The sequence below is a fragment of the Oncorhynchus nerka genome, linkage group LG7, assembly GCF_034236695.1.
Source record: "Oncorhynchus nerka isolate Pitt River linkage group LG7, Oner_Uvic_2.0, whole genome shotgun sequence".
Classification (NCBI taxonomy): domain Eukaryota; kingdom Metazoa; phylum Chordata; class Actinopteri; order Salmoniformes; family Salmonidae; genus Oncorhynchus; species Oncorhynchus nerka.
The window spans coordinates 39,961,046-39,985,678 of record NC_088402.1 but is presented as its reverse complement, the minus strand read 5'-3'; the positions used below and the strand labels follow the sequence as shown (position 1 = coordinate 39,985,678).

The window sequence follows — 24,633 nt, the reverse complement described above, 5'->3', positions numbered from 1 at the left end:
TGTGCGAAGTTTCTGGATATTGTCGGGAACTGGAACACGTTGACCCAGAGCATCCCAAACATGGTCAATGGGTGACACGTCTGGTGAGTATACAGGCCATGGAAGAACTGGGACATTTTCAACTTCCAGGAAATGTGTACAGATCGTTTCGACATGGGGCCGTGCATTATCATGCTAAAACATGAGGTGATGGCGGTGGATGAACGGCACGACATTGGGACTCAGGATCTCGTCACGGTATCTCTGTGCATTCCAATTACCATCGATAAAATGCAATTGTGTTCGTTGTCCGTAGCTTATGCCTGCCCATACCATAACCCCACCGCCACCATGGGGAACTCTGTTCACGACGTTGACATCAGCAAACCTCTTGCCCACACAACGCCATACACGTGGTCGGCGGTCGTAAAGCCAGTTGGACGTTTTGCCAAATTCTTTAAAACATAATTGGAGGCAGCTTATGGTAGAGACATTAAGATTAAATTATCTGGCAACAGCTCTGGTGGACATTCCTGCAGTCAGCATACCCATTGCACCCTCAAACCTTGAGACATCTGTGGCATTGTGTTTCTTTGAATTGCACTGAATTCAATTCTACTTGCTGTCACTCAAACTCAAGTTCAAATTCTACATCCTGTGGGGTGTGGCCAATACAATTTTAGTTTCAACTCGTGTGTTGAAGGAGTAAAATTCTGAATTGAGCTCAACCCTGCGATACAGTGGCCAACAAGAAGCCTACCAGCACTATAAATGGTATATGATCCATATTTTGTGTGTGTGTGTGTGTGTGTGTGTGTGTGTGTGTGTGTGTGTGTGTGTGTGTGTGTGTGTGTGTGTGTGTAATCTCGGAAACCCAGAAATAAAATCTTGAGGAATTGCGTCAGATATTCAATTAAGTTCTGGGCGAGAAGTGTTAGAAAATATTCTAGAACGAGGAGCGGAGGCAGGGCAGTAGCTCCACCCCTTCTCTCTGAAAGCTTTGGGCAAGTCAATGGGCCAAATGTCCCCTCCCCTTCCAAAATCCAAAGATGTGAGCACCTGCAAAATGGTGATTTGTCCAATATGATCAGTGACGAAAAATCTGGGCACTGGAATAAAGCTGCTTGTTAGTCAGTTTGTTTAAAGACGATACCATTTATGTTATGTGCGCCTGTCCACATAAATTAGTTTGTGTGTAAAACTATTGAACACCACACAAAATACCACTACCAACAATAATGTTTTTCGAGAATATATATATATATATTTTTTACATACATACATACATACATACATACATACATACATACATACATACATACATACATACATACATACATTTGAACACTCTCACATACATACATGCAAGCGCACGCACACACACTGTACATACACACACACTGTACATACACACACTGTACATACACACAAACAAACACTGATACATATCACTTTATTTCCTTTTTTGTTTTTATAAAAATCATTATTATATATTATTACTTTGTATACGGTTTACTATTATCGTTAGATTCCTTTCATAAGCATGCACTTCCTTTTGGTTGTCTCGTGATTCTCTATACTGCACTGAACTTTATCGCAGTGTCCTTTGTCTTTCTTTCTACTCTTGAACTCCATTCTTTCAACTTCCTTTCCTCAGTTCGATATCACGGCAAAACAAATCCTTACGTTTCAGCAAACCCACAGATTTGAGTAGTCAATGAACTGTCTTTAAAGTCGCCTGTGGCTCTTTCATCATTGTCATTTCCAGCACTTGGTCTTTGTTTTTCTCTCAGTCTCAGAGTGGGGAAATAGCTGGAAGGGGTGTGGAATAGCCTGCTTGGTTGATTATTGGTAAGTGTATCATGTTTGTCAATCTCTCTTTCTGACTGTCCCTCTCAATTGATTGCCACGGCAACAATAGGCCCCTCCGCCACCTCTTCATCCTTCTCCTCCAACGATTGGACTATGCAGGGTGTGACCACAAAGGGTATGCGCTCTCCCATTGATTCTGGGCGTGCTAGTTGTGGACTGATGCCTCCGATCGGGGTGGCGTCTTCTCTAAGCGGCGACGGGGTCAAAGTTGGCTCCAAGGTTAACGTAATCTCATCTTCCTGTGAAAACAGTAAATGGATGGTTTACTAACTATACTGTACTTACCAAACCGTGAGGATCAGTCAACAGTCTCTACCTGTGGCTACAGAATAACCCATTTATTAGCATTGCACGCCATCGTGTGGCTGGAGGACTGACTTTGACGTAAAACACTTGTAGTAGGCAGGACAAACATATTTTCTCGATTTCACTAATATCATCACAATCAATAAATCATAGCACTTTTGTGGCTTATTCAGTAGTTTTTACCTGATAAAGTAAAATCACGTTGAGAAATAATGTTAAAAGTACCACTTATATGGCTAAAACATACATTGGCCAAGTGTCAAAACACCAGTTTTAGATCAATATGCTTAAATAAGTTGTGATATTTTGAAGACCAATACATACATAAGTTACTCCTTACACATTTCACACTTGTGTTCAGATTACTTCAATTAGTACCTCAAACTGCACACGCACCAATATTTACCAAGCGGTCACTCAAGACTGGAATTGATTAGCTTGTTCCACTGTATCAATAACACGCGCAAATTAATCACTCACATTGATATTGTATTTCAATCAATGGAACTGGGACAATAACCACAGCGACATGTACTATTTGCGCTCTTCTAACAGATAAACCTCAATGAAATTGGGTACACTACATATATCTGTTGATAGATGACAACCTGTCGTAGCCCATTATCAATTTATATCTCTGTGAGAAAATTATTTCGGTAGATGGCCAACATGGAAAAAGAAACAAAACACTTTTTATGTCTGGATAATTTCAACGAATCCCCACCTCACACCAGTTTCTAAATATCGACAGGGGTTGGCTTTCATTTGAATGCTAGGTTAACCCTCAAATCCATGCATTCATGTGAGGCAAGAGACGTTTATGGGAAGAGCGCCAATTTCTTTCTAGCCACCGTGGTCTGAAAATGACAGCTGCATTCTAAGTCCCACTATGGACTGGCACATATGGCAAAAACACTGGTACTTAACCAAAGACTATAAACTTTAATACTAACATCACCAATCTGAGGTAAAAGACTGTGTATTTCCTGTAATTATTGTGTGGTGAAAATGTTAGTCTGTGTAATGTAGAAACACGTTCTGTCCACCATACAGAATTTTGCGTAATATAACGTAATTAAATATGTCAAAGTAATTCAATATCTGAACATATAGTAAATGTATTAGACTTCCTACTTTAACTACGGAGAGAGTTTAAAAATACTCCTGAACACAATTTAACCAGGAGCTCTAGACTAGAGCGTCCATAGGGTCTGTGCAGCAGGCTGAACGTTTAACTTGGCTTCTTGTAGGGCCTGCTGTTAATAGTGGCAATATCAGTTTGGCTCAATCTGTTTCGGCAACAATGTGTGTGATAATATGGATTATATCTAAACCAATACAACAACTGGCAGATTTGAAGGGTTTACTGGTAACCTACAAAGCATTACATGGCCTTGCTTCCTACCTATCTTTCCGATTTGGTCCTGCCGTACATACCTACATGTATGCTACGGTCACAAGACGCAGGCCTCCTTATTTCCCTAGAATTTCTAAGCAAACAGCTGGAGGAAGGGCTTTCTCCTATAGAGCTCAATTTTTATGGAATGGTCTGCCTATCCATGTGAGAGACGCAGACTCGGTCTCGACCTTTAAGATTTTATTGAAGACTCAGCTCTTCAGTAGGTCCTATGATTGAGTGTAGTCTGGCCCAGTAGTGTGAAGGTGAACGGAAAGGCACTGGAGCAACGAACCACCCTTGCTGTCTCTGCCTGGCCGGTTCCCTTCTCTCCACTGGGATTCTCTGCCTCAAACCCTATTACAGGGGCTGAGTCACTGGCTTACTCGTGCTCTTCCATGCCATCCCTAGGAGGGGTGTGTCACTTGAGTGGGTTGAGTCACTGACGTGGTCTTCCTGTCTGGGTTGGCGCCCCCCCTTGGGTTGTGCCGTGGGGGAGATCTTCGTGGGCTATACTCGGCCTTGTCTCAGGATGGTAAATTGGTGGTTGGAGATATGCCTCTAGTGGTGTGGGGACTGTGCTTTGGCAAAGTGGGTGGGGTTATATCCTGACTGTTTGGCCCTGTCCGGGGGTATCGTTGGACGGGGCCACAGTGTCTCCCGCCCCTCCTGTCTCAGCCTCCAGTTTTTATGCTGCAATCATTTATGTGTTGGGGGGCTAGGGTCAGTCTGTTATATCTGGAGTATTTCTCCTATCTTATCCGGTGTCCTGTGTGAATTTTAAGTATTCTCTCTCTAATTATCTCTTTCTTTCTCTTTCTTTCTTTCCTACTCTCTCTCGGGGGACCTGAGCCCTAGGACCATGCCTCAGGACTACCTGGCCTGATGACTCCTTGCTGTCCCCAGTCCACCTGGTCGTGATGCTGCTCCAGTTTCAACTGTTCTGCCTGCGGCTATTGAACACTGACCTGTTCACCGGACGTGCTACCTGTCCCAGACCCGCTGTTTTCAACTCTCTGGAGACAGCAGGAGCAGTAGAGATACTCTGAATGATCGGCTATGAAAAGCCAACTGACATTTACTCTTGAGGTGCTGACCTGTTCCACCCTCTACAACCACTATGATTATTCTTATTTCACCCTGCTGGTCATCTAAGAACATTTGAACATCTTGGCCATGTTCTGTTATAATCTCCACCCGGCAAAGCCAGAAGAGGACTAGCCACCCCTCATAGCCTGGTTCCTCTCTAGGTTTCTTCCTAGGTTCTGGCCTTGGAGTTTTTCCTAGCCACCGTGCTTCTACACCTGCATTGCTTGCTGTTTGGGGTTTTAGGCTGGTTTCTGTACAGCACTTTGTGACATAAGCTGATGTAAGAAAGGCTTTATAAATACATTTGATTGATTGATTGATCGTCTGAAAATCAACATGTTTTCTTCAATCACATGGCTCACCTTAGTCTCCTCCTCTTCCTGTTGCTCTGAAATGCATTCACTCTCCTCCTCTGGCTCCTCCCCCAAGGTCTCAACCACACCCCCAACCATGTCACCCATTGGCCCGCTCATCTGTCCAACAATCTCCACCTGCGCGGATCCCCATAGGTCAGCCAGGCGAGGGTGAGTGGGCAGGCCCAGACTGTGGATGGTGCTGTTGGGCGTGGCTTGGAGGGAGTGGTTTGCACTGTGTAGTCTGTGTTCCATTGTCTGTAGATAAGGCAACACAGTTCCTTAAAATGTTCTCATGACACAAAAGAATTGCATTATCAAGAGACATCCCCATGAGTCGATAGCTCATGGCTAGTGGGAGGAAATGAGTCATCTGTTGCTCTTGGCAACAAGTATTTCTGTATTTAATTAGTAGGTCTCATGTGTTGTTATTAACACTAAAGCGTTGGTAGCATTACATTAACAGTAAGAAGGATTTAAAAAATTGGATACATTTTCTGCTAATAACACTAGCAAACTGCTAGTATACTGCTGTCTTACAATGGTTGTCAGTTAGACACTTCCATGTTTTATTGAAACACTAAGTCCACCTGGTGACAGTACTCTATGAGGCAGTCCAGTCTGTCTCACCTGTTGCTGTTGGTAGAGCATTAGCTGCTGGTGCTGGTACAGCTGGATCTGCTGCAGCTGCTGGAGCTGCAGCTGGCTCTGCTGCTGCAGGGTGAGCTGTTGGGACTGCTGCTGGATGTAGCCCCCCATGCTGTCCACCTCGCCGTAGCCCTCACCGGGCGTCCCTCCGCCCCCACCCGCCATGATGTAGGCGGCCGGCGAGGCCACGCCCGATGGATCGTTGCTGATTGGCTCCCAGGCATCGGAGGAGGAGAGGCAATAGAGGCCCTGGGCGACGTAGGTGTTGGGCCACACGTCGGCCGAGGAGTGATGCGTCGCCTGATCTGTTGTGTTAGGGAGGGATGAAGGGAGAAGTACATGTTTTATTAGACACAAGTAATAAACTGTAATCTCAAGAGCACAAAGCAAAGATTTTTGATGTGTCACAGAAGGCAGTGGATATAAGTAAACGTGGCCTTCAGTTTCCATAACAGTGGTTTACATTAGTTGGGTTCAAAGGGCCTTGAAGCAGCAGTATCACCAGATATCAGAAGATATTTACAGCAGCGTCACCATTTTGACAATAAATACACTGGAAACATATAAATACACTGGAAACAAGGAGAAAATGAAAGCTCACTTGACGATGGGCAAACCGTGCCTTAGTTATTATAATGCCTATAATAATCTGATTTTAATTGGTCTCTGGGTTGATAATAGCAGAGAATAGGCCCATATGGTGCTGTTAATGAGAGTCAGGCTAAGTCCTTGTGTTAACCTACAAGCTCCCCCAGGGTTTTCTGCTACAACACAACACTACCCAACCAAACACCCCAGGGCCACAGCTACCATTTTGAGTTTCTCCACAACATTTCTTCATAAAGCCCTGATGCACCTCTAGCCGACCTGTCAAATGGAGTGGAAATGGCATCAATCAAACCGGAGTAAACAACGTCAATCACAGTGGCTGGAAGCCTTCTACAGTAAACTATGGAGCAGCACAGTCCAATACAGAGAGGATGTGGAGCTCACAAGTCAATTATGATCTCTCTTCAGAACTAAGTAAATGCTTAATTTAGTATAAATAAACATTTTTTTATTCATTGGTTGAATCTGGAATTCAATCATTAAAGCTGAAACTATCCGTTTGCGATATCACAACAACAAAGAAGCTCATTTAAACAACGAAGACTGTTTCTTCCCCTTGGACATCAATTGCACGCAAGATAGAACAGCACAGTATGTACTACGATTTCTTTTGACCACGATGCTGGATGCTCATTCCCCCCCCCCCCCCCAAAAAAAACAATAACAAATGCTCCTGGGGCGACCAGTGGCGCTGTTGCGTCTATCGCAGCTTTAAATGCTATATGCGATCAAATGTTATTTGTACATCCTTCTCAATTTCACAATATAGCACTGTGGCATTGGATGAACAGATTCAGTGAGTGCTGTTCATTGAAATGTAGTTTGTACATTAAAAACAAAAGTTTAAATAAAATAGCTGCTCTAATTCTAGTGTGTGGTGGCCATGTTTCTAGTCCTTTACCTCTGCTGGTGATGCTCTCCTGGTTGGTCTCACTGAGGTGTGCCACACTGCCTTGGTTGGAGCCAGCACAAAGGCTGTCTTCCTCCATAGATCTCCAGCCCAGCAGAGTAGCCTCCGATAAGGCAAATTGTGCCATTAATCCTGGATGAAACAAGGGGACAGACTTTGTAAACAATGTCAAATACATGGTTCCAAATCTCATTTATTTACGGTGCATTTGGAAAGTATTCAGATCCCTTGACTTTTTCAACATTTTGTTACATTACAGCCTTAATCCAAAATTGATTAAATATGTTTTCCCCTCAGCAATCTACACACAATAACCCATAATGACAAAGCCAGAACTGGTTTTTAGACATTTTAGAAAATGTATAAAACATAAAAACAGAAATACCTGACTTATATAAGTATTCAGACCCTTTGCTCTGAGACTCGAAATTGATCTCAGGTGTGTCCTGTTTCCATTGATCATCCTCAAGATGTTTCTACAACTTGATTGGAGTCCACCTGTGGTAAATTCAATTGATTGGACATGATTTGGAAAGGCACACACCGGTTTATATAAGGTCCCACAGTTGACAGTGCATGTCAGAGCAAAAACCAAGCCATGAGGTCGAAGGAATTGTCCATAGAGCTCCGAGACAGGATTGTTTCAAGGCACAGATCTGGGGAAGGATACCAAAATATTTCTGCAGCATTGAAGGTCCCTAAGAACACAGTGGCCACCATCATTCTTAAATGAGCTGGCCACCCAGCCAAACTGAGAAATCGGGGGAGAAGGGTCTTGGTCAGGGAGGTGACCAACAACTTGATCTCTGGAGTTCCTCTGTGGAGATGGGAGAACCTTCCAGAAGGACAACCATCTCTGCAGCACTCCACTAATTAGGCCTTTATGGTAGAGTGGCCAGACCGCTTGGCATTTGCCAAAAGGTACTCAAAGGACTCTGGGACCATGAGAAACAAGATTCACTGGTCTGATGAATCCAAGATTGAACTTTTTGGATGCCAAGCATCATGTCTGGTGGAAACCTGCCACCATCCCTGCCACCCTTTTCAGGGACTGAGAGACTAGTCAGGATGGAGGGAAAGCAAAGTGCAGGGAGATCCTTGATGAAAACCTGCTCCAGAGCGCTCAGGGCCTCAGACTGGGGAAAAGGTTCTCCTTCCAACAGGACAACAACTCTAAGCACACAGCCAAGACAACTCAGGAGTGGCTTTGGGCCACGTCTCTGAATGTCCTTGAGTGGCCCAGCCAGAGCCCAGACCTGAAAATAGCTGTGCAGCGACGCTCCCCATCCAACCTGACAGAGCTTGAGAGAATCTGCAGAGAATTATCTTTACCAGGTAAGTTGACTGAGAACACGTTCTCATTTACAGCAACAACCTGGGGAACAGTTACAGGGGAGAGGAGGGGGGATGAATAAGCCAATTGTAAGCTGGGAATGATTAGGTGACCGTGATGGTATGAGGGCCAGATTGGGAATTTAGCCAGGACACCGGGGTTAACACCCCTACTCTTACGATAGGTGCCATGAGATTTTTAGTGACCACAGAGAATCAGGACACCTGTTTAAAGTCCCATCTGAAAGATGGCACCCTACACAGGGCAATGTCCCCAATCACTGCCCTGGGGTATTGGGATATTTTTTTAGACCAGAAGAAAGAGTGCCTCCTACTGGCCCTCCAACACCACTTACAGCAGTATCTGATCTCCCATCCAGGAACTGACGAGGACCAACCCTACTTAGCTTCAGAAACAAGCCAGCAGTGGGATGCAGGGTGGTATGCTACTGGCTAATAATGGCTAATAATGGGAAAAACTCCCCAAATATAGGTATGCCAAGCCTGAGGCGTCATACCCAAGAAGACTCAAGACTATAATCGCTGCCAAAGGTGCTTCAACAAAGTACTGGTAAAGGGTCTGAATACTTATGTAAATGTTATATTTCAGTTTTTTATTTGTAAAAAATGTGCAAAAATGTTTTTGCTTTGTCATTATGAGGTGTTGTGTGTAGATTGATGAGGATTTTTTTTTATTTAATCCATTTTAGAATAAGTCTGTAATGTAACAAAATGTGGAAAAAGTCAAGATCGCTGAATACTTTCCGAATGCACTGTACATATTGATTTGTTTAATTTTCACTGGTTCTTATGTTCACTCTTACCTGCGGTGAAGCGGGCTTCCTTTTCTCCTTCACTGAGTTCACTGTACATTTCACTCTCCCTCCTCCTATCCTTTTCGCGTTGCGAGGTTGGGATTTTGGCGACCACAGTCCCTTCAGTCCCAGTGGATGGTGTGTTCCAGCTCTGCCATTCGATCATGTGAGCCACCTTGCCCGAGGCCATGGCAGTGGGCTTTGTCACTTTATCCTTCATGGAACGGGACACGCCTAAATAAAGAATAGAGGGGGGGGGGTATTGCTTCACAACACATTCAATTTCTTAATATGGCACCTCCCACGACGGATTTGGGCTCAGGAAGTGAAATGGGCTCGCAAGCGTGGAAAATGCTTAATGGGTTATGCGTTCTTTCTGGAAGGCATAGAATTCAGTACAAAATGGCTTCTTCCTCTTTCGTGGATGTCTCTCAGCAATTCTGGGTGGTTGGAGATTGAAGTTGATGTAGATGGGGCTTACTGCATTATTAAAAGCTGTCTGTTTTATTCCTCATGGCTTGTTGACTTGATCGATCTCTCAGTCACCTGTCGTGAGCAATCAGGGTGAACTAGAGAACTCTATGAACCATATTACTATTCAGTCTTCACTTCTGAAATTCATCAAGAAGACGAGATTCATTAGACTTGAAGCATTTGTTTGTAATTCAAATGTGGAAAAAAGTTACCTTCGCTTGTAAACATCATTCTGAAAAAGCACCACTGCAAATCCTTAATTAAAGTGCAAATATCTGACGATAACGAGGGATGTACTATTCCTTCGGTGTAAGTGTTTGGGGGGAACAATACAAATCGAATTAAATCAACTGAGTGTGAACTGAATACTTTGGGCAAAAGCAGATATGAAGCTTTGTTGATTTGACAAATGTTGTTCTCATAAAAATGCTAATTTCCTTCATAAAATATGATCCATTGTCGATTTATATTCAGTGTTATGCAAAGTTATTTTGGGAGTAAGGAAAGTAGTGCTTTTGAGGTCTTTATCATTCCAAGGTCGATATAGTCTGACTGTTAAATACACACGATATCAAATCAACAGACAAACAGCAACAGACACGACCACAACACTAACAATAGACTAAAAGCACAGACAAGCACAGAGCCATAAAACTGCCTTGCCAACACAATAAAAACACACAAACACCACACTACATTTCCCAACACACCTGTGGAGATTTTTATTTCGATAAAAAAGATAATAATCTAATTGGATTCCATCAATTGCCCATAAGCGGTAAATTGACGTGTGCATTAGATATCAATGGGGAGGAAGGGAGTGAAACAGGAAGGGCACCCATGTTGGCTCCATCTCCCCCTCCTGTCTGGAGCCAACATGGCGTTGGTTTACCGTCTACCAGGACAGACACACACCTGACACACCTGTCAGTGAGGACTTAGCCAGAGCACCGATCCCGTAGGCGCTGGAGTTCCTCTTCAGACGAGGCAGGATGGAAGTGGTGTCCTCCATCGAGAGCTGTAGAAAGGGATGAGGCGAGGAAAGAAAGAAAGAATTGTGGAGTAGAAAGGGGAGAGGAATGGCCGATCGTTGAGAGGGGGGCAAAACAATATTATTGGCTGAGGATTAGATATGCAATACAATTTAATTGAGAAAATAGGAGGAAATTCTACTTAAAACAATCAAATAAAACTACCATCATATTAAGCAAAATTGACATGACATTATCCAACACATCCCAAATCATATCGGCACTTTGGTCAAACCAGCAATAGTCAGCACAGTGGTGTAGTAGTTCAATGTGCAGACACTGGACTGTACCTGTAGGGCCTGTGATTCATATGCTTGATAAATAAAGGAGCATCACGCTAGCAGCTAGCGTTATTAGCTACCGTAGATTATGGTAAGGTTGTTACAGCTTCGTGTCCCCCAGCCGGGGAGATACTATGTAACACAGGCAGCACAGTAGATTAGCAGCAACGCTCTACAGACAGAGTGAGCCAAACCACGCGGCGGGACGGAGGAGGAAGAGGGCGAGATTAGCAAAGGATTTACATGGATTCCCTCGCAGAAAAACTCGGCACACCCATGCTGAGAGAGAGAGAGGGAGGTGGAGGAAGAAAGCCGGGAGAGATATACAGTAGGTATGTGTGTAGAGGAGGCGGGAAAGGAAACCCAACAGAGAGGAGAATTAAAAGAAGAACAGCTACAACGACAATGACAGAAACAACAAAAAAGACAAATAAGGTGTGCAAAGGATTCGCAAGACGAAACCAGTGGTAGGAAAGTACTAAAGATTTGGGTGGAGGGAGGAAGAGAAAGAATGTGAGTGATGGAATATCAAAAGAGGAAGAGAGATTTGGACGAAGCGGGCGGGGGGATTTAAATATTGATACATTTTGGATAGATTAGATATGAGAATTCACTGTCTGTGAAGGAATAGATTCTCTCATATCAGCTTGACCATCTGCTTTGGAAATCGGAAAACAAAACAAAAAATGGTTGTATTGCCATTGAAGTCAGTGTTGGTGTTTGTCGTGCTTCCCTCCCAATAATAGGATAGAACTAATTATTCATAATTGAATGATATCTTATATTATCATAACACATACTGCACTTAGAAATAGGACGAAACTGTGCCCCTTGTGAGGAAAACCCATACATAAAATGGTGCCCCGTGTGATGTCATTCTCCTACTATACTCCAAGTCGATATTCACGTCATAAGTAATTCCCCTCAACCACACCCACAAATTAGCAACAACAAACATTATTTTCCATTGACCCCGATTGTAAAAAAAGCCAACTTCATCATACGTTTGTAGTTATACAGAAATAACAAAACATGCCAAAAGCTAGTGTGTTGTTCAGTGTAAATGTAACCAGGTCAAACAGCCTTGAGGCTGCAGGCTATACGGTATGGGAGAGTGGGAAATAGAGCCCTGCGAGAACAGCCCTGTGGCTGCAGGCTATACGGTATGGGAGAGTGGGAAATAGAGCCCTGCGAGAACAGCCCTGTGGCTGCAGGCTATACGGTATGGGAGAGTGGGAAATAGAACAGCCCTGTGGCTGCAGGCTATACGGTATGGGAGAGAACAGCCCTGTGGCTGCAGCAGGCTATACGGTATGGGAGAGTGGGAAATAGAGAACAGCCCTGCAGGCGGTATGGGAGAACAGCCCTGTGGCTGCAGGCTATACGGTATGGGAGAGTGGGAAATAGAGCCCTGCGAGAACAGCCCTGTGGCTGCAGGCTATACGGTATGGGAGAGTGGGAAATAGAGCCCTGCGAGAACAGCCCTGTGGCTGCAGGAGTATGGGAGAGTGGGAAATAGAGCCTGCGAGAACAGCCCTGAGGCTGCAGGCTATACGGTATGGGAGAGTGGGAAATAGAGCCTGCGAGAACAGCCCTGTGGCTGCAGGCTATACGGTATGGGAGAGTGGGAAATAGAGCCTGCGAGAACAGCCCTGTGGCTGCAGGCTATACGGTATGGGAGAGTGGGAAATAGAGCCTGCGAGAACAGCCCTGTGGCTGCAGGCTATACGGTATGGGAGAGTGGGAAATTGTGGGGACCCAGAGTCCAAGTATGCTATGTGTGTGGAAAACATTTCCTTCCAGGTAAGACGTTTAACTTGTTTAGTATAGTTTGTATGTTTGTGTTGTTGCTCTTGGTTAGCTTCATGTTCTGGTCGGTAGCTAGCTGGAACTCACGCGGCTGCTAGCGCCACCATAAAAAGAGGCATGAGGGAAGCCCTTACAATATGATGTTTTTCTAAGTAGTGAGAACTCTCAGGAGCAGGCAATGTCGAAAAGTACTTTTCTTAAATGTAGATTTGTAATTGGCTAAAACAAGAATACTGCAAGAAAATTGCGTTTGAAAAAGGTCAAGTGTTTTCTGTGAGCCAATAGGATCAACAAGGTAAAAATGGGTTGTTTTCCCCCAAGGCGGCCCGGGTCGCGACATTCTATCTAATACCGACTGAGAGCATACACTAGTCATAGAATTGTGGAATCTGACCTAGTTGAACAGACTAGATTTGAGATTCACAGATACATTTTCGATTCCATTCCCACATACTCAGGGGCCTGGTGTAAATTATTGCTAGGAATATGTATTATGGAGACTGGTCTTGAGAAAGGCCTGAAAATGTCTAAATTAAACATTCTCGACTGTATTGCCATTTCTTGTTGTTTCTATAGGAGTATGTATTGCAACTGCAAGTGAATCTTTTTTTCACCTTGTAATACCTTCTTATAAAACACCTCATGAGTTGTCAGAGTGATTTAGCAATCCCTGTGAAGTCCAAGCTAGCCGCCCAGAGGATTTCTGCTTTAGTTGGGATGGTGATAAACGAATGCCACAAAATGCTGAATTATTCACTGAAAAAAGTGACCGGGGTCAGTGCTTACTCTTTATTTATGAGGGCTTGCGGTGTGGGGTGTCACTAGAAAGGATTTATCATGGTTCAAATGTGCATTAACAGAAAGGGAGAGCAAGGAGCAGCAGGGCGTCAGCGTCCTTGGAACTTCTTCTTCCTAGCAACAGGCCCAGTGATTTCTGGGAACAGGTTTCCCCCGGTGATGCACTTGTGTGTCAATCGGCCAATCAGACATCAGTGGCCGTGTTGTTGCCATCAAACTCTGGCCAGTCCAGAGGAGCGCATACTGTCTTTCTAACCTTGTGTGTTACGAGGCTGCTGGCTGCATCCACCTTCAGCTCGGCTGCCACTGCTGTGTTGACATCATACTGTGGCATCTTGGAATCACAGACTCATTCATCCGAATGTGGACGGAGTTCATCCACCATATCCAGAAATATATGGGGTAACTTTTTATTTATTTATCACAACGTCTAAATTGAACTGTGTTTTCTTACTTGTCGGATGGGGGGGGGAGGGGTCCCATAAAATATCAAATACCATATTAAGTGAAGATGAATATGCTTTCTTTGTATTTAAAACATCTGAGGTGGTCTTGTTGGTTGTCGTTGTGGAGTGTGTTTTTTCTGTTTAAATAGACCCCAACATTCAGCCTTGTAGCCTCTTTCAAGAGACAAAAACAGCAACAGTGGTAAAGGAGTGAGGTGGATCGTATGCTATGTCCCTGGAGTGGGAGATTATATATAGCACCGTAATGGTTTTGGCTCTCGAGACCAGCTCCGGTGACCTCTGTGAGAAATTCAATACAAACCATCTCTGAGCAACATTATGTCATGGCACTCTCAGTATAGGAAGCAGCGTGAACGAGTCAAGCTCAGTTTCACTACTAGATATGAGAAACCATGAAATGACCCTTTTCCTCGATGGCCATCTTGGCTCAAGGATCCATTTGACATAAATATGAAATACACTCGAGAGTAGAGCCGGAGTGGTATAAAATCCAGACAAATGATATTTCACTTCGGGGGGGATAAAATGTACTGTATATATCGAAATGTCCTTCATACCTGCTCCCCATCTTTCCGTACGGGAACAGCGTCCGCTGCTAGAAAAAAAAAGATAGAGAAAGCAGATAGAAGAAGATGAAGCCAGCCTTATGCCACCTTTACTGAGTAGAGCTAACAGCACTCTCCAACATTTATGCTAACATTCACACAAAGCACTAAAATGTGATTATTATTTTCACCGACTGTTAGCACATTAGGAAAAACTAGTATGTGTCATCATGGGCCAAGATCTTTAGATTCCTATACTTGATTATGTTTAAAACGGCCTCGAATGACAGTTCAGTATGTCCTATTTCAACTGCGTGATCATTAGGATGCATTGGACAGTAGGCCTAGTAAATCATGCATTCAAATACATATTTAATGCTAATCTGTTATGTTTTCATTATTATTCAACTGTTAGTAAGGCATATTGTATTATTATACCCAAAATACAGAAAATATGTTAAAGTAATATTATATATTGTCACATACTGTAAATGGACACTGCATTGCGTGCCCTCTTCTCCACACAGATATAAGCTGAAAAAAGTCATTAATTGAATTCAAAATCCTTGAAACACTTGTCTGTATTGTTTTATATCCTAACATTTCACTTGAACACGTATACAGTTAAAAGGGGAGTCAAACAGAGTTCTTAATTGAAACACATCTTCGTGACTATCTAAGGGCCCCCATCTAAATCTGAACATGTTTAACACTTGAACGTGTCCTTTAAACAGGCAAAACATATATATAGATAGAAATAGAAATAGATCCAACATAAAAGAAAGTCAAATTGAGTTCTAAAATCTGATTTGAAGATTTTAACTACAGCTGAGTTGACACACAGGGGAAGCTGGAGGCCATTTTCCTCCATCAGACACTCACACACCAGAGACCTCTAAAGCTGATGGAGCTCCAAGATAACCGAGGAGAAAGAGGGCGAGTAAAGAGGTAGTAGCACTCAATGAAAAAAAGAGAAAGGAGGGCAGGGAGGGTGTGGAAATGTGGACAAGACAACCAAGGGTTTACCAAGATGGGGCAGAGAAAACAGGACAAAACTACGAGGAGGAGGAGGAGGAGAAGGAGGAGGAGGGGGAGCGTTCCAGTAGGCCAATATTTTAATGGTATCAATTGGTGTCCATGGTGTGTTATCAAGCCTGCATCTTAACCAATGGAATGAGAAGGTGGTGAATATTTTTTGTTGTTGGTGTTAAAACAATCGTCACAATATTTCAGTGAATTGTGTCCACAGTTGATCACCACCTCGTGTGTGTGAGGTCCACCCATCTGTAAAACATGCACAAAAAGAGCAGGCCCAAACACACTCATCTTTTCCCACACTTGTCACCCTGGCCTGTCAAGAGGTTTTCAATCTTCATAGGCATCACTGTCATCTAACAGCTTGTAAATAAACTAGACAGGCAGACCTCTTGATCTCATAGAGTACTAAGCCTCCTCCACTTTGCTGTAGAATTTGCCTTGTGGTAGAGAATTTTCTTCTTTCCCTCGTTCGTTGATGATTCAAAACATCTGAGTCAGATATTGAACCGTTTGAGAGGAGAGGTAAGGTCTCAACCGTCACAGCAGTCTTATGATACAACTGTACAATTACGAAGGTGGGGGGAAAGCTTTGTTCCGAGCAATTGTGTGAGCTGGGGAAGGGTAGGACTAGGTTCACACAGTGGGTGAAATAGCAGGGGATCGCCACTCACGCTGAACTGAGCGAATTCCTTACGGGTGCATTAGCCTGCTGTGACCAACCGAGCGGAAGCCAGAAGCCGCACGGGTCATCAAAGCAAACGGCAGGGGGAAGGGAGAATCGTCGGCCACTGCCGCAATCGCTCCTGACAGATCTCGTGGTTCGGAATGTTGGGCACCACCATCATCTGTCTTTTGCGATCACTTGGGGCCGAGTAGGGCGTCTTGGCTGTCACACGGTGGGTGACGTGCGCCCTGACGCTGATTCCGAGTGAAGGCCAAAGTCTGACTCATTTCAGCTCCAGTACCAGTGCCGAATGGAGTTCTAGCAGGACATAGTACTGAATTTTTTAAAATTCTGAGCGCACATGCAGCGACTATCATGGTAAGGAATGGCCACGGTAAGAGCAGGGCTTGAAACCAAAGTGACAACCTGGGGAAATGGCACCTCGACATTTCAGCATCGATTTCCGTAGCCTATATGAGGGGACTTTATTTGTGATAAAAAAAAACTGTTGGAACTACCACAAATACTGTCAACCTAATATACAAAAGCATTGGACCCGAAATACATACCTACTGGGCACAGACATCAATTCAATGCCTATTCCACATTGGTTCAACGCGATTTCATTGAAATGAAATGGGAACAACGTTTATTCAACCAGTGTGTTCCCAGTGGGTAACTACTGTGTAAAAAAAAAAAAAAAGAGTTGGATAGCTGTTCCAAACTACTATTGGCAGAAAAATCCCCAAAACATCATGCTACTAATTCAAATGATATGTCTCAGAGTTTAAGTTAACACTTAGCCATCCTAACACAACCCATGCTTCTCTCTGTCTCTCTTTTCTCCATTCCTCCTTTACTCTCACCCTTCCAAATTCCTTCCTTCCTCCCATCCTCCTCCCTCTCCCTGAGCCTCTCTGTCTCTCCCCTCTTCTCCCATGACCACTAGCAGTCTTCCACTCTAACGGTCAGTAGCAGCTCAACCATGACCACCCGTCAAGTAAACTCCATCGACTAGTCACCTTGGCCCCACGTCCGTCACCTTGCGAGTTGTCCGTCAACTCGCGTCATCAGCCGTACGGTGTATGTGACGCAGTGAGCATGCTCCACTCAATACCGAGCATCCGTCAGTCAGTCTGTCAGCACTTTTAATTAAATCAATATTGGGGGGGGGGGGGGGGGGTTCCTGTGTAATGCAATATCTCAAAGACACTCAATAGAACGGAATAACAAACAAGATGAGCGGTGCAAAATAGGACACAACAAAGCTACAGCAGGTCTCTGGCCAGGTCAAGGCTTCAACAGATTGTTTAGCAGTGCGTTTTCATATGGGAAATTGAGGAAGGCCTACAGTGCCTTGCAAAAGTATTCATCCCCCTTGGCGTTTTTTTCTATTTTGTTGCATTACAACCTGTAATTTCAATGGATTTTTAATTTGGATTTCATGTAATGGACATGCACAAAATAGTCCAAATTGGTGAAGTGAAATGAAAAAAAGCAGAAGAAGAAAACAAAAATGGAAAAGTGGTGCGTGCATACCTATTCACCCCCTTTGCTACGAAGCCCCTAAATAAGATCTGGTGCAACCAATTACCTTCAGAAGTCACATAATTAGTTCAATAAAGTCCACCTGTGTGCAATCTCAATGTCACATGATCTCAGTATACAGTCGTGGCCAAAAGTTTGAGAATGGCACAAATATTAATTTTCACAAATGAATTGCTATTAATTGCAAAGTCCCTCTTTGCCATGCAAATTAACTGAATTTAAATAAAGAAATTCCACTGTATTTCAGCCCTGCCACAAAAGGACCAGCTGACATCATGTCATTGATTCTCTTGTTAACACAGGTGTGAGTGTTGACGAGGACAAGGCTGGAGATCACTCGGTCATGCTGATTGAGTTTGAAATAACAGACTGGAAGTTTCAAAAGGAGGGTGGTGCTTGGAATCATTGTCTTCCTCTGTCAACCATGGTTACCTGCATGGAAACACATGGCCGTCATCATTCCTTTGCACAAAAATGGATTCACAGGCAAGGATATTGCTGACAGGAAGATTGCAACTAAATCAACCATTTACCGGATCATCAAGAACTTCAAGGAGAGGGGTTCAATTGTTGTGAAGAAGGCTTCAGGGCGCCCAAGAAAGTCCAGCAAGCACCAGGACCGTCTCTTAAAGTTGATTCAGCTGCAGGATCGGGGCCCCACCACTACAGAGCTTGCTCAGGAATAGCAGCAGGCAGGTGTGAGTGCATCTGCACGCACAGTGAGGTAAAGACTTTTGGAGGATGGCCTGGTGTCAAGAAGGGCAGCAAAGAAGCCACTTATCTCCAGGAAAAACATCAGGGACAGACTGATATTCTGCAAAAGGTACAGGGATTGGACTGCTGAGGACTGGGGTAAAGTCATTTTCTCTGATGATTCCCCTTTCCGCTTGTTTGGGGTATCTGGGAAAAAAGCTTGTCCGGAGAAGACAAGGTGAGCGCTACCATCAGACCTGTGTCATGAAACAGTAAAGAATCCTGAGACCATTCATATATGGGGTTGCTTCTCAGCCAAGGGAGTGGGCTCACTCACAATTTTGCCTAAGAACACAGCCATGAATAAAGAATGGTACAAACACATCCTCAGAGGGCAACTTCTCCCAAACATCCAGGAACAGTTTGGTGACGAGCAATTCCTTTTCCTGCATGATGGAGCACCTTGCCATAAGGCAAAAGTGATAACTAAGTGGCTCAGGGAACAAAACATCAATATTTTGGGTCCATGGCCAAGAAACTCCCGAGACCTTAATCCCATTGAGAACGTGTGGTCAATCCTCAAGAGGCGGGTGGACAAACAAAAACCCACAAATTCTGACAAACTCCAAGCATTGATTATGCAAGGATGGGTTGCCATCCTGATGTGGCCCAGAAGTTAATTGACAGCAGGCCAGGGTGGATTGCAGAGGTCTTGAAAAAGAAGGGTCAACACTGCAAATATTGACTCTGCATCAACTTCATGTAATTGTCAATGAAAGCCTTTGACACTTATTAAATGCTTGTAATTATACTCCAGTATTCCATTACAAAAATATCTAAAGACACTGAAGCAGCAAACAGAAATGAATATTTGTGTCATTCTGAAAACTTTTGGCCACGACTGTATAATACACACACCTGTTCTGAAAGGACCCAGAGTCTGCAACACCACGAAACAAGGAGTACCATCATGCATGCGGGACCATGAAGACCAAGGAGCTCTCCAAACAGGTCAGGGACAGAGATGTGGAGAGGTACAGATCAGGATTGGGTTATAAAAAAATATCCAAAACTTTGAACATCCCACGGAGCACCATTAAATCCATTATTAAAATATTTGAAAGAATATGGCACCACAACAAACCTGCCAAGAGAGGGCCGCCCACCAAAACTCACGTACCAGGCAAGGAGGGCATTAATCAGAGAGGCGAATAGTTATGCACGCTCAAGTTCTGTTTTTTTTTGTCTTATTTCTTGTTTGTTTCACAATAAAAAATATTTAGCGTCTTCAAAGTGGTAGGCATGTTGTGTAAATCAAATGATACAAACCCCCCCCCCCAAAAAAAAAATATATTTTAGTTCCAGGTTGTAAGGCAACAAAATAGGAAAAATGCCAAGGGGGGGTGAATACTTTCACAAGCCACTGTACTTTGCTAAATGTCTCACCACCCATGAAAGACAAGAAATTAAGTCAATGACAGATATGTGATTGATTGATGAAGGCCTATAACATCTGCAAAATACTCTTGAGTATGAAAACATTAAGAGCACCTGTTTGTCGAGCTGGTATAAAGGATCGGGAGACAGGTGCAGAGGTGCAGTAATGCACCTAATAGGGTTTTTTATTTACCCAAATTACAGCGTGCCATGTAAAGGCACGGGGACGAAGACCAAATAAACACGTCTACAACACACAGGGTTGAGACCCAAACAAAAGATAAACCTAATATATCCTTAGGTACATATTCTTTATCCCCTTACACTGTGTATAAGGCAGTAGTTTTGGAATTGTTAGTTAGATTACTTGTTGGTTATTACTGCATTGTTGGAACTAGAAGCACAAGCATTTCGCTACACTCGCATTAACATCTGCTAACCATGTGTATGTGACAAATAAAATTTGATTTTATTCGATTTTATTTAAAAAACATTTTTTTTACCTCTAATAAATAACACAAGCGCACAATAATTAACACATGGGACGAAAACCATAATCATCTGCGCAATCCACAAGGGCACGAAAACCCAAAACGCACAGCACAGGTACTCACACGCACCAACAGACATTGTAACAATAATCGACAAGACCATGGAAACCAAAGGGCACATACAAATACTAATCAGTGGGAACGAGGGACAGGTGTGCATTATGAACGTTCCGGAGGGATCCGTGACACTGTTCTTTCCATGACAGAGACTGACCAGGTGAAAGCTATAATTCCTTATTGATGTCACTTGCTAAATCCACTTCATTTATTGTAGATGAAAGGGAGGAGACAAGTTCATGAAGGATTTTTAAGCCTTGAAACAATTGAGACATGGGTTGTGTATGCGTGCCATTCAGAGGGTGAATGGGCAAGACTAAATATTTAAGTGCCTTTGAACGTGGTATGGTAGTAGGTACCAGGCGCACCGGTTTGAGTGTGTCAAGAACTGCAATGCTGCTGGGTTTTACATGCTCAACAGCTTCCCGTGTGTGTCAAGAATGGTCCACCACTCAAAGGATATCCAGCCAATTTAACACAACTGTGGGAAGCATTGGAGTCAACATTGGCCAGCATCTCTGTGGAACGCTTTCGATACCTTGTAGAGTCCATACCCGGTGAATTGAGTCTGATCTGAGGGCAGAATTGGATGCAACTCAATATCAGGAAGGCGTTCCTAATGTTTTGTACACTCAGTGTATGTGTACGCCGCCAATCAAATTTGACGTGCCCATTTGAAATCGAATAACCTCTTGCCATAATCCACCTCATAAACCCTGTGACGAACCACTACAGTAAGCACGCTAAAACGGCTGAGATTGACATTGCTATGCTAATCTTCCTTGATACATAACCACAGAACAAACAAAGGCAATACTGAGTGAGCACGGTCATTAAAGAGCTCTGTTGTCTCCCAGAGTCTAGGAATAAACACAGCTGCCAACCATTCATCGTGAACGTCATCCGTTATGAACATAATGGAATACACTGTAAGAACTAGGTTCGGCAGTTCACCGGAATAACAGTAGGACACAGTAGAATCAGATCATGCTCTCTTGTTGACATGGCACGGTTCCTCTGAATGTTTCCCAGAGGATCTCAACACGGTGTGGGGGTGCGCTGTTGACCCATATTTACTGTAAGTATCTCCCCTCCATTCCGCATCCACCGACCTCACTCCATACCCGATGCTATATATAGCAAGTTATGCTTATTAAAACAATAGCGCTCGGGGCAATGGGCTGTTGTTGTTTATCACAAGACACCACCCTCAGTTCATATGTGATATCAAACGGCCCATGGCACGTGATAAGACACACTAACATGGGTATGTCTATTTAGTAGAAGAAGCAAACCGTTTGTTTGTTTGTTTGGCAGTAAGTATTGGTAGGAGTAACATAGTGGTATTTTATACAAGTTACAGCATCTTTCTAAAACCCCATGTGTTAAATACTACGGACGCAAACCATGACGGAGAGAGAGACGAGGACAGAAATGAGAAACCCAGTCAGAGGGAAAACTCCCTTACAGCAAACAGGGAAAACCCTAGTGTCGTTTTCCTGCTACAAATTCCACATCCACTGACACCTTCCCTAGTTTGTTTTCACACACACATTTCGCACACTCATTTGTCTCTAAAACGCCAAGGCTGGCTTTCATTTCCACGCTCAATACACATGCTACACATCCCCCACAGACTCAATGACAATCAAAGGTCATCTCCGACGGCGAGCCTCCATTTGTTTTCATAAAGGAACTGGCAAGTGTTTAAAAGAGGGCAACCCCCCCCCCCCCCTCTTATGTATCCCCCCAAACAAAGACACACCACTCTTTAATTCATCTGTTATACTATCTACAGTACAACACACTCGCGATAATATCTTATCCAATCGGAGAGAGATCGAGCTCAGTGAAATCAACTGCTGCCTATGTCACAGCCGGACGGACCGTAGGACTTCCACAGACCATGTAATTCCATTCGGTCAACAGTATGCTCCATGAAACTAGTTTTAGCACTGAAACTCTCCATACACCTCAATGTAGCTACACCGGCTGTATTAACAACTGGCACCATTAACTTTCCTCAATGAACCTACATGTGCAGCGCACCCGGGCTCACACCTGGGTTTGACAGGTCATGACTCATCCAATGCGGGTCATAGTCCAGCCAAGTGAGTGTGTGTGTGGGTTTGTGTGTCTCAATTTGATACAGCACCTCTTAACCTGAAATGCGCTGCTGCACGCATGCTTCAATGTATTAACCGCTGGCATGACGCACTGAGACAGAGGAGAGGAGCATTTACGATTTTCTCAGACACAGGGAATGGTTACCTTAGCTCTATTTCAAGGCAAGAGGGCAGCTAAACAAGAGGGAGTGCGCGCACACACACACACACACACAAACACACAGTCAAACTAACAGTCCTTCTTCCATAATGAAATTCAGAGGTCTGCTCTCTTTCTCTCTGCTTCACTCTTTCCTTTTTCTTTCTCTCCATCACTATTTATACGTGCAACAGTACACCATGCAGACACTGCTAGCAGGATTTCTCATCATTATTTTCTCTCTCTCCCTCCCTCTCTCCCTCTCGCTCGCTTTCTCTCTCCTCTCTCTCGTTCTCTCCTTTCACCTGTCCCCCCTGAGATCATTGTAAACAGCCTCTAACGTCATCGTTCAGTCTCTCTGTCTCCTCAGAATCTTCTGCATCTCTCTCTCTCTCTCTCCTCTCTCTCTCTCTCCCCCCTCTCTCTCTCTCTCTCTCTCTCCTCTCTCTCTCTCTCTCCTCTCTCTCTCTCTCTCTCTCTCTCTCTCTCTCTCTCTCTCTCTCTCTCTCTCTCTCTCTCTCCTCTCTCTCTCTCTCTCTCTCTCTCTCTCTCTCTCTCTCTCTCTCTCTCTCTCTCTCTCTCTCTCTCACACACATACACACACACACCAATCGCCATCCGCACATGGTCGTACAGCCCATCAGGCATATAAAGCTGAAATGTCAACCCGAGTCGCCCCTTATTCCAGTCCACTACAAATCGATTCACGTCCTGCCTTCACTTCCACTGTCATGCTGGTGCCTTTCCATCTCTCCCTAGTCCACACACACATTCAGCATTCACCATGATCAAACAAAAAAACTCTCCTGTATGTCTAGCCTCGGTCGGACGCTGCTGAGCCAGGTTAACCCAACACGTCTCCATAGAAACATACATACAGTTTCAGAGGAGAAATTGAGAGCCCTCCTTACCTCCCCCACTCCCACCCTCTTCCATTTCTCTCGTCACTGGGGGGAAAGCAAAAGGGGGAAAAGATGGGGGTCTGCTTACTGATGGTCCGGGAGCCGATGCAGCCCATGGTGTCTCTCTCTCACAGAGGCCTTGGAAGCAGCAAGCGAGGAAGCGCCACCCTTTCACCAGGCATTCTCTCCACTCCTCTTCTCTCCTCCCGTCTCGCTCCGTATGTGTGTGTGCGTTTGTGCACGTCTCTCACTTGCTCTCTCTCTCTCTCTCTCTCTCTCCTCCTCTTGCTCTGCTTTTCTCTCGCGCGCTCCCTCTCTCTCTCATTACCTCCGTCAAGCACACTGGCACACACACGGGGACACACAAAGTCCAGTGTTGCGATGCTGGAGCATCCCAGTTAGTCAGTCAGCAAGTCAATGTGTCTGAGAGCAGGGGAGGATGGAGGGAGGGAAAGATGACAAGCAAGTACTAGCTACTTCAATGCCATTAATATCCCAACTCTCTAAATTATTTAAGCATCACAAATTTAGCAGAGATATTGACCTATTCTATGAAATGGAAATGTCCTCTGTATCTTCTGACGGTGTGAAGAATGAGTGTCCAGTGCATATCTTTTCCCCCACCTCTCTTTCTCTCTCGCTCTAACAATGCAGCGCAGCTGTTTCCCTCTCCTTCTGCCCCTCCCTCTTTCTGTCTCTCTCCATCTCACTCACACAATATGCATATAAACACAGAATGGGATTCAATTGTGAGGAGGCGAGGC

The 24,633-nt window shown here is 44.2% G+C and overlaps 1 protein-coding gene across 5 annotated transcripts; it reads right to left on the bottom strand.

The window, feature by feature from the left end:
* Nucleotides 1-1,413: 1,413 nt before the first annotated feature.
* LOC115131648 (protein FAM131B-like) lies at nucleotides 1,414-24,479 on the bottom strand. Of its 5 annotated transcripts, none has more exons than XM_029663514.2 (9): nucleotides 23,958-24,479; nucleotides 15,201-15,248; nucleotides 14,727-14,764; nucleotides 10,699-10,801; nucleotides 9,319-9,543; nucleotides 7,154-7,294; nucleotides 5,626-5,948; nucleotides 5,005-5,253; nucleotides 1,414-2,090 (listed from the first exon to the last, which is right to left on the bottom strand). In XM_029663514.2, the coding sequence occupies exons 1-9, from the start codon at nucleotides 23,983-23,985 to the stop codon at nucleotides 1,875-1,877; spliced, it is 1,371 nt and encodes a 456-aa protein (XP_029519374.1). In that variant the 5' UTR covers nucleotides 23,986-24,479; the 3' UTR covers nucleotides 1,414-1,874. The 5 variants fall into 5 exon arrangements, with proteins under 5 accessions (XP_029519374.1, XP_029519376.1, XP_029519375.1 ...); XM_029663516.2 differs by having other exon boundaries at nucleotides 10,708-10,801; XM_029663515.2 differs by having other exon boundaries at nucleotides 14,727-14,761.
* Nucleotides 24,480-24,633: the final 154 nt, after the last annotated feature.